Here is an 11,182-nt window from a genome sequence, read left to right on the forward strand (position 1 = left end):
CTTGAGATGTTTCTACAACTTGATTGGAGTCCACCTGTGGTAAATTCAGTTGATTGGACATGATTTGGAAAGGCACACATCTGTCTATATAAGGTCCCACAGTTAACAGTGCATGTCAGATCACAAACCAAGCCATGAAGTCCAAGGAATTGTCTGTAGACCTCCAAGACAGGATTGTATCGAGGCACAGATCTGGGGAAGGGTACAGAAAAATGTCTGCAGCATTGAAGGTCCCAATGAGAACAGTGGCCTCCATTATCCATAAATGGAAGAAGTTTGGAACCACCATGACTCTTCCTAGAGCTGGCCGGCCGGCCAAACTGAGCGATCGGGAGAGAAGGGCCTTAGGGAGGTGACCAAGAACCCTATGGTCACTCTGACAGAGCTCCAGCGTTTCTCTGTGGAGAGAGGAGAACCTTCCAGAAGTGACCAGACTGAAGCCACTCCTCAGTAAAAGGCACATGACAGCCCACCGGGAGTTTGCCAAAAGGCACCTGAAGGATTCTCACACCGTGAGAAACAAAATTCTCTGATCTGATGAAACACAGATTGAACTATTTGGCCTGAATGGCAAGTGTCATGTCTGGAGGAAACCAGGCACAGCTCATCACCTGGCCAATACCATCCCTACAGTGAAGCATGGTGGTGGCAGCATCAAGCTGTGGGGATGTTTTTCAGCGGCAGGAACTGGCAGACTAGTCAGGATCGAGGGAAAGATGAATGCAGCAATGTACAGAGACATCCTTGATGAAAACCTGCTCCAGTGCGCTCTGGACCTCAGACTGGGGTGAAGGTTCATCTTCCAACAGGACAACGACCCTAAGCACACAGCCAAGGAGTGGCTACAGGACAACTCTGTGAATGTCCTTGAGTGGCCCAGCCAGAGCCCAGACTTGAACCCGAGAGATCTGAAAATGGCTGTGCACCGACGCTCCTCATCCAACCCGATGGAGCTTGAGAGGTCCTGCAAAGAAGAATGGGAGAAACTGCCCAAAAATAGGTGTGCCAAGCATGTAGCATCATACACAAAAAGACTTGAGGCTGTAATTGATGCCAAAGGTGCTTCAACCAAGTATTGAGCAAAGGCTGTGAATACTTATGTACATGTGATTTTGTTTTTTGTTTTTTTTTAATAAATTTGCAAAGATTTCAAACAAACCTCTTTCACGTTCTCATTATGGGCTATTGTTTGTAGAATTTTGAGGAAAATAATGAATTTAATAAGGCTGTAACATTAAAGAAAAATTGAAAAAGTGAAGCGCTGTGAATATTTTCCTGATGCACTGTATATAAGGTTATATTTTTGCATGTGTACTGAAAGCAATGATAGACTATAAACACTCACTACAAACACTCTCCAAAACGACTGCTCTCTCTGGTGTTGTGAGCTAGTTTTTCTTCTGTGTAAACTCTGTTCTCTTCTAATGCTCTCTGATTATAGAAAACTATAACTGGTTTCGTTTGCTTTCAAATTTCTGATGACTGAACTTGAATCAATAAGATCCTGATGAAAGGAGTCCCAAATTCATTCGCACTGACAGAATAATTTGGCCCCATCTAAATTAGGTGTTAACTTTTTACCTTTTATAGATGTTATAGATAAACCTACTGTTGTTGAGAGCATTTCATTGGGGAAAAATATGCAATATTATTGGTAATTGCACTTATTTTGGTAAGATGTCAGGGAGCCCTTGAGACTGGTTTTGAGATATGATTTGGGTCCAGTACTTTAAAAAATCACTGATGTAGTAATCACAAATGCCTGGAAATGTCAATGCAGGTCTGAAGCAAGTTTGGGGAAGCAACTGTGAAACTAGTTTGCCTAGCTGCTCATAATTTGTAGTTAAACTATAGTCAAGCTACTCTTTAAAAAAAGAGTAGGTAGCTACACTGCAAGCTACTAAAAGAGTTGCTAACCCCACCCCCAACTTACTCCATTGGTTGAGCCAGTGATTTTGTGTCAGACTGGATGAATCTCTCAAAACAAACAGTGAAGTTTTTATAGCTTCACAGAACCTCAGTGTTTACAGTTTTCATGATACTTAACCTACAAATGGATTACTTATTGCTGTTGCTGCATGTTAAGCTGGAATAGGAGAAAGTATTTTAACACCAAAAAAAGTTACTTCAAATTTCAAGATCAAAATTCCACTCCAAACCAAAGATCAGATCCTAGTACTGGCATGGTAGGGGCTAGGGGGCATTGCCTCACTAGATTGTTTTGTGACAGGGTGGGGCGTACTACATGTTCTTGTTGAATCTTAGAAACTTCTGAAGAGAGCACCACTTGCCTGCCCTAAATATCAAAATGTGATTTCACCCCTAGTACCGACCTTGTACATGAGCCATCCAAATGAACCAATAAATCAGACTTTCCAATAATACATGAGAGAGGACCGGTTAGGAGAGTGTGTTTGATTATTGCCTCAGTTCGCTCAGCTGCAAAGCTTGGCATACAATATGCCACATTAACCCTTAAAAGGACAAGAACATAATAATACCTCTTGCTAATTTGAACACATTAGGACACCGATAATATATTGCTTTTATTTTCCCTTTTACTGTTGTAAATTTAATGTAAACCATATGAACATTAACCTCAAGGTCAGTGCTCTTCTCATGGCATGCTGCCATGTTACTTTTAGGTAAAAATGGTGAGTGGATGCCAGAGATTTTATACAAATTCACTTGAGCTGGTTACAACCCAGCTCGAGTTCATCATAACACAGGTCAGAAGGTGCGGGAACTCGATCACTGATCTGGTTTCATCAAAGGAACTTTCTGGCATATTTAAAACATTGTTTTCAGAAAGCTTTCCTCTCCCTCTGTAGGCTTCTGAAAACTTTTTACGAGGCGGAAGACCCTGAGAAAAAGTGCAGGTTCCCTGGAGAAGGTCGAAGGTCATCTCTTAGTCTCACAAAGACATTACCTTCACTACTGATTTTAGGTGGCCTTACATTACCCATGCTGTTAACAGAGTCCGGCAGAAAGCTCTATCTCAATACCTGGCTCTATGGGACTCTGATTGGATGGGTGTGGGTGCACTTAAGTCCATAATCCAGCCATACGGGGAAAAGAGAGGTCCATCCTGACTGCTCATATCAGCACTGAGAGACTTTATAGGTTTTGTCGTTGGATCAGACTCTTGTTTTTCAACAGTTTCCATCTTTTGGCTCATAGTGTATTACTAACAAAAGGCTTCCGGACTATCTGTCCTTATCATTTGAGTTTCACTTCTAACTATTTTTTTGTCACATCTGGTTGGACAAAGATATACAAAACATAGAGGGAACATTTTAGAAAGGTTTTGTATTAAGACCAGGAAAATGCATTAGCGGTCTCAAACATTTATTCAGTGTATCAAGTGTGTCAATTTCCATGTGTACGTGATTAAGGTTGATGATGACTTGTGAGGTTTTGAAAACTGATGATTGATGAATGATTTCTGATGAACGATTTGTTTTTAGGGTCTGTTTGTATCCTTTTCTAATGTTCTTGAGAATGTTTGGGAGTATTTGGAGTGCATGTTATGATGCTGATTTTTGTTGGTTATGCATGGGGGTTTCAGGTTAATTATTTTTTTGTATTATTTGATTTGATGCCAAGATCTAAAAGGTCCATCAGCTATGGGAGTTTTATTGTGAGAGTTTGCACTATTGCGAAATTCACAGATTGTTGTCAAATTTGCAGGGTTTTTATTTAAGGCCCGGGTGTACTTCGATACATTCTCGTCTGACCACGAATTAATGCAAACTTTTCGGCGCAAGCGCACTACAACTGCTTTCTGATACTCATTTATTAGAGTCAACAGCAGGTGCATGCAGTGAAAATGTGCACAGACTAGTCTATCCTGGAAAAATGTAATCAGGGCCATGCACGGACTGTGCTGATAACGAAATTTTCATCACGCATATTGTGCGCGTTCCCGAGCAACATGGACAACCGAAGTACACTTTGGCCTTTACTCTCCCGCATGTTGTTCGTAAACTATCTGAGGTTACTTTTTCATTAGAGCACGAAATTTAAAGAAAATTTACACAGCTCTTGTGCATATACCGAGAGTTAATTTTGACCACAGCTGTAAAGCTCCAAGAAGAACAAAAAAGCACCATAAAATTAGTCCAAACTACGTCGTTCCAAGGAGAAAAAACTATAATACAGCATATGAGTATGGAAAGACATGGGGGTGAGTAAATATGACAGAATTTTGACTTTGGGGTAGGGCTGCAACTGACGATTATTTTGATAATCGGTTAATCTAACAATTATTAGAACCATTATTCGACTATTCGACAAGTATTGCAATGATTAATCATTAGCTCTTAACCGATTATTCAGCTTGAGCCCCGACTTAAAATGTTGTATTAAACGTGCTTACTAACAATAAAGAGGACAAAATAATCTTTTAAAAATACCTCTAAATGACATTCTCTGAATTAATGGGAAAATATGCTTTTTATTAAGTTTAATTCAGTAAAAATTCCTATTGTTATCAAGTGTTTTTGTCTTGTTTTCATTTAAAATCTTCTAAAACTCCATAAAACAAGACACATTTACTTGAGAAGCAACATATAAGTTATTTTGCTTTAAGAGAATGTATCTTAAATATAAGTGTATTTTGTATATAGTGTATTTTTTCAATTGGTTATACTTCTGCGAGTGCAGTAAAGACAAATTATTCTTCTATTCAAGATCTATCCTCTAAAAGCAAGTCTAAATATCTTATATGCTGCTTCTCAGGTGAATGCGTCTTTTTTAAAGGATTTTTAGATATTTTAAAAGATTTTTATTTTTAATCTTATATTCAACATTCACAGATAACAATTTTTTCTTCTGCAGTATAGCTGCTAAAGTAAATGTACATTGTTTTAAAGGAGTTTTACATATTTATATTGGAAAACAAAAAGAAATCAAGAACATATTTTGTTTCAGTGTATAATGGGGCGAAGACTACCTCCCTCACCTTTCTGTTCACTTCAATCTATCTTTAACTCACAAAAAAAAACTGTCTCTTATTAATGAAGCTGTGTTTTGCCAATTTCCTTCATGATATGAAATGCACAATGACACTCATATTATGATTCAGTAAATTGCGAGCCATCATGTTATAATCCAGCTGCAGCAGCCGGGTGCAGTTTCAATCTCTCCCCCTTAGATCGTGACATTCAAGCAGCTCATAGAAGAGGCGCTGACTTCACAGAGAAATGCCAGTTTTGGAGTTTCAATTGTTTACAAGATCTGCATCCATATTATTTTAACTTTATTAAAGCTATAACACATTAAATATAGCTGCATTTAAGATGTAACGCCCCGTTGTTTATGTTTCCTTTTAAAGACGCTCGACACGCAAGTTTTGCTTCAGCTCCACTTATTCCACAACGAGAGTGCTTCTGTATTTACTTATTTTGTATTTTTGCATTATAATAATTCAGTCATTCTTTGTGATCTACATTACCTGAAGCTGTTTGGAAAGTTTAGAGTGCATCTGGACTGTGTGATGTGTAATTCTTCCTTTCCTCTGAACTGCAGTGCTGCTCTCGAGCATCATCATTAGAGTTTAAAGTGATCTCATGTTACGTTAAATGACATCAAATGACAATTCGACAACAAAACATATTATTGACATGGTCGATAACGTCGACTAATCATTTCAACCCTACTTTGGGGTGAACTATTCCTTCAAATATCCTGAATAATGAAATTACTTCAATGAAAATCATTATTTAAATGCTATTAGTATCAACTTGCATGATAAGAGGAGAAATCTGAGAAATCTTTGTCGTGGATTGTCATGGTTTTGTTGCAGACTTAAAACATTTATTATTATTTTTTAGATCTATATATATATATATATATATATATATATATATATATATATATCTCAACTGAAAATCAATGATTCGAGTTTTACTATTTGACTAGCCAAAAAACTAAATAGGATTGAGTGACGCTGGAGCATTCTTTTGGAATTGCTTGGCATACCCAGAGCTTCAACAGGGCGCCCTGTACTGCAGGCCTGTGGTGCAGCATATGCAAATGTTTTATGTTTATGTAAAGCTCATATGTTCATGATGTTTTTTTACCCCATTCAAATCTTCAACGTTTCATAGACTGTTCTGAAGTTCTTCTAAAAATATGGTCTCCCACATAAAAAAGATTTGTAGGCTCGCAGTCGATTATAATTACCCATAGTTTACATTGTGTCATCTTCAAAGTCCATGATCTAAAAATATTGTGATGGGAATGGTATTTCAACATTTTCAAAGTATGGGAAGCTCAAATGAATAAATAGGACAAATGCCTTTTAGTATTGAGATATTATAAGAGTTTATGCCTTAAAATGATGCTTAAAGTTTAACCCTTAAATAGTATATAGCACTTTTCAATTTAACAAATAAATAAAAAATGGCACACTTTCCCCCCATATTAAATTTAAGCTTTTGCCAAAACTAACCTTTTTATGTCTTCTTTGAGTTGAAGCACAGATTGCACAATATAGTTCATTTGTTTTCTCTCTCCATGTTTTCAGTTGAGGGTTATTAATCATCTAGTCCTTGTCCTGTTTTGTTTTTCTTTGTCATAACCCTTTTCCAAAAGTATGCAATGTAATAGATGTAACCAATATGGTGTTTTTACATTTTAAAATGCTACCTCCTCGTGTTAATTCACATCTAAGCTGTGTGTTGTGCCATAAATGTGTTATTTGGGGGTTGAAATGTGCTTCATATTTCTGTGGATTGTCAAAGATTTGTTTCAGACAGTGGAGAGAGCTGTTTGAAAATGGAAACATTGTGACGTTTCATCAACAGTCATGTTTGGGCTTTCACATTAACAATGATGGCTGTGTGTCTAGTTTTCTCATTTCCTCATTAAAAAAACCAACAGAACAATTAAAGCGCTTTATTTTCAGTCTCTATTTCACTCCCTCATTTTTGAATGTTGTTTTTCCACCAATATGACTCTTTTGTTGAAGTTGTTTTTTGCTCTTAAGTTGAAATATCATTCATACTTGACATTAACTTCTGTTTGACTGAATTGCTACTACATTTTATCACATATCACAAGAGCATCATTTAGGTGAAAATGGAAAAAGGTGTTTACAGCTGGATTTTTATAATGTTAATATTCAGAAAAAATTGTCAAAGATTTCCCTACGAAGATGATGTGCATATTTTTGGTATTTTGTCAAATGAATGGCACAAACCTTAAATATTAGTGTAAATGTTTATTCTGAATTCACAATCATGCTGTAAATGGCATGTCAAATGAGCAATTCCATCAAATTCGACTGGAATTTTGGTATCACCCATTTACATTGGGTTGGGCTTCCCTTTCGTGCTAGAAATCTCTCAACTATGAGAAATACTTCAACTGATTTCCAAATCTGGCGCTGCATTGACGTGTATTCTTTAAAGACGTGTTCATGCAGTGTTGGTTAAATAGCCACATTAGACCTGACATAAGTCTGGCAATTCTCAGCACTGAATTAAATCTCTATTGACACTTGCTCAATCATTATTTGTTCTCTTTCACAATAAAGTTGCTTTTTTATATAACATGTTTTCTGAATAATGTTGTTTGTAATGTTTGTTGTTTCTGAATAATGTTGCTGCTTCAGGTATTGCTCAAAATTGCCATTTTAGTTTAGTATTTTGAAAAACTAAATATTTTAAGGCTGACATGCATGATGGGTAATTTACTCAAAAAGGTAATCCACTACAAATTACTTATTAGTAATGTAAAATTGTTATCAGATTATTTTTATGATTATTTAATTGGCAAAGTAATCAGATTACTCATTACCTTTGAGTTCCTTTTTCACAAATGTTTTTTCCACACTCTATGAATTCATAATTGTCTATATTCCATGTTCATTGCCGCACACCCTTCAGCTGTCACATAAATGCAAACAGACGTACATATGAAAATATTTTTAATGTATTATACAGTGTATAAGAAGACCCAGGACTAGGTGGAGAGATTACATCTCCACACTGGCCTGGGGTCCCCCAGTCAGAGCTGGGTAATGTGGCTCGGGATAGGGTAGTTCGGGGTCACCTGCTGGAGCTGCTGCCCCCGCGACCCGACATCGGATAAGCGGTTGAAGATGGATGGATGGATGGATATACATAATGTTTAAGAAATGTGTAACCCAATACTTAGAGCACAACAGTCTGGTTCTGAAATTGAAAATCCCATAATTTTTCCATTGATGAATCGATTTTTTTAACAATAATTAAACCTTTAAAACAGACCTACCTTGACCTCCAGGGTCGTCCATCAATGGTATATGCTTCTGTTGAAGCCATCCATCTCCACTATGTCAACTTCATTGTTTAAAGAGTGTGTTTGTTAGTGAAATTCATGGTTAACAACTACATTACCCATGATCCAGCAGAGAAGGATCCACCAATCAGAGAACCGCATCCAAAGAAGCCCGTGAAACATGCCTCAGAGCAACTACCCATGATGCACTGTGAGTGATGTGATCAAGACGGTGTCTCTTTACCCTTAAACTACTTATAGTATCTATTTGTGTAAATTAGAATATTTTGCGATAAACGTACAATATATTGTTTCTATACTTATGATAAACAACTTAAAATCAATAGTTTTATATATTCCCATCTTTTTTCAAATGTCTATAGATATAGTCATTTACGTGTCACACTCTGGGGGCGTGGTTTAGCGTGGGGAAAATCAATTCCCCATTACTCATTCATTACTATGAGAAAAACAGTGAGAAATATCCAATAACTTTGCTACTTTAACAACGAAAAATATGATGAAAAGGTGTATTTTTTTATAGTTTATTTTTGCAGTTCAGTCAAAGCCAAAATAAATTTCAAATTGTTTATCGCCTTTCAACAAACATATAGAAGCCTAAAAAAGAGTGCTGCAGTCAACCATCTAGATACGTGATTTAGTGTGTTTGAGAAATATCCGAGCAGATTCATGACTAAATCTGTCATTGTTTTATTAACTGCAGTTCCATCAGAGACATAAGGGATAATGTACAGTCAGCTGGTTGTTCTTGCACAATAAACCCTGTCAGTGTGATCAAGGCCCTGGCCCCTGATAGAGATCGCACAGTGAGCCGAGAAGCAGGAGAGACGGCTCGCAGAACACGGGTGAGCGGTCTGATGTGCGGTTGTTACAGAGCAATATCTGACCACTGGATGGTGTCATTGACCAATCAGAATCAAGCATTCCAGAGAGCCGTGTAATAATAATAATAAGTTAACACCAGAGAACAAGACAAGATACCTGAGAAAGCTTGGCATGATTGGAGTGAAGTGATGCTTATTATGGTTTTCATGCTTTAATGAATGAAACTTCTCTGGGGATATTGTGCTTACCGTTCAGTTAGTACAAAGTGTTTAATTTTTAAGGTAAATTTGCTGTAAAATGTTCAGGTACACAGTACTTAGTATGAATGTATACTCGTCTCTATTAGCACTGTATTTACTACCACACAAAGTACTTACTAAGAAGAAATAATAATGAAAACTACTTATGATTGTAGGCTTAATCGTTGTTATTTGGCATGTAACTGCTTACATGTTATTACTTGTTTACTTTTATTTCATCTGCATCATTATTGAATCCCCCTTCTTTGTGTCTTTGTTTATCGTTTTTTTGTGTGTCAACTATTGTAACACTACCCAACTTTATTCCTTCCCTGCATTGTCTGCTGTGACTGTTAATTGTAACAGGTTTTACATCTTAAATTTGGGCTATTTTATGTGTACAATCATTTCAAAATATCATTATTGTGTGGAAATCTATCAGATATTTCTCCCCGTTTTTCTAATAGGCGTGAATGAGTAACTATGGTAACAGGGCTTCGTTTTCCCTCGTGAGTGGGCGAGGCCTCCTTGCCTACTGGATTGTGCGTCATCATGACGCTACTTCCTTGTTATGAACGTCAGACTACTTTTATCAATACAGTCCGCTTACAGTTAACAAGTTTTGCTCGCTCGTCTCCACCTATTTAATCATACAGTCTTGCAGTTCACCAGCGATATTTGGTAATGTTGTAGCAGACTGTGTATTGCTGGTTTGTTTTCTTGCTTGATGTAAAATATGTGTGCAATATGTATTATTATTATTATTGGCTGCGCTCATTGTGTATATTTGACTGTTCAGTTTTCTAGCTCATAATGGCAGTGGACTTGCTGGGTTTTGCATATGCTGCGGCTATCGCGCTGGGAGGTTTTATGGGATATAAAAGAAGAGGTATGAATTTATTGTGCTATTGCTTTATATACTTTTTATGTAATGTGTGAAGCTGAAATAATTGTGTATAATCTTTCTCATGTGCTCTATTTGTTTGTCAGTGAGATATTCCTGGTTCTAATGGACTATTCGGCACCTTGCACATTTATCACTAAAAAGTACCATGTTGTTACATAATTAAATTTTTTGTTATAGCGTTTTTGATTTGGACATATATCATTGTTTTATTATCATTATAATTCTTTTAAGTACTTTGGTGTACAAGAATACATGAATATGGCAATCACACACAGTACCATGGAAAAGATAAAAGTGTCATAATAAAGCCATCTGATACCATAACTACTTTTATTTGTAAGGTATTAGAAGTGGCATTTAATATTGATATAATCTTAATTCCACAGGAAGTGTGATGTCATTAATAGCAGGACTCTTCTTTGGAAGTGTGTCTGCGTATGGTGCATTTAAAATATCTATTGATCCACATGATTACTGGACATCTTTGAGTAAGTATCAAAACTGCCAATGTCCACCCATGAAAAATACTTACCATATATTGAATGTTTAAAATTAATTTTGAACTTGCTTTCTTCTTTTTCATATAACTAAAGTTGCTTCTGGTGTGCTGGCTGTTGTGATGGGAATGAGATTTAGGAAATCAGGAAAACTAATGCCTGCAGGCATCATGACAGGACTGAGGTAAAACTGTGGATAAATAAATGGGTGCTTCACTGTCATGTACAGTTGAACTCAGAAGTTTTCAAGTTATAGTGCTTTCAATATATTATGTTAAGCCTTTGGGCAATTAGACAATTAGCTTCTGATATGCTAATTGGAGTCAACTGGAGGTGTATCTGTGGATGTTTTTTAAGGCCTACCTTCAAACTCAGTGCCTCTTTGCTTGACATCATGGGAAAATCAAAAGAAATTGAAAAAAAATTGT

General features: G+C 36.7%; 1 protein-coding gene across 1 annotated transcript in view; it reads left to right on the forward strand.

Annotated features, from left to right (window-relative positions):
- The window catches only part of LOC127617543 (1-acyl-sn-glycerol-3-phosphate acyltransferase epsilon-like), a 30,728-nt gene extending 19,831 nt beyond the window's left edge, over positions 1-10,897 (forward strand). Inside the window, exons 9-11 of the mRNA XM_052089508.1 lie at positions 2,832-10,031; positions 10,150-10,745; positions 10,851-10,897. Of these exons, the coding sequence (XP_051945468.1) occupies positions 2,832-3,057 (226 nt within the window). The 3' untranslated portion in view covers positions 3,058-10,031; positions 10,150-10,745; positions 10,851-10,897. The remainder of the gene's footprint in view (positions 1-2,831; positions 10,032-10,149; positions 10,746-10,850) is intronic.
- Positions 10,898-11,182: the final 285 nt, after the last annotated feature.

This window comes from Xyrauchen texanus, chromosome 24 (genome assembly GCF_025860055.1).
Source record: "Xyrauchen texanus isolate HMW12.3.18 chromosome 24, RBS_HiC_50CHRs, whole genome shotgun sequence".
In the NCBI taxonomy this organism is placed as follows: Eukaryota; Metazoa; Chordata; class Actinopteri; order Cypriniformes; family Catostomidae; genus Xyrauchen; species Xyrauchen texanus.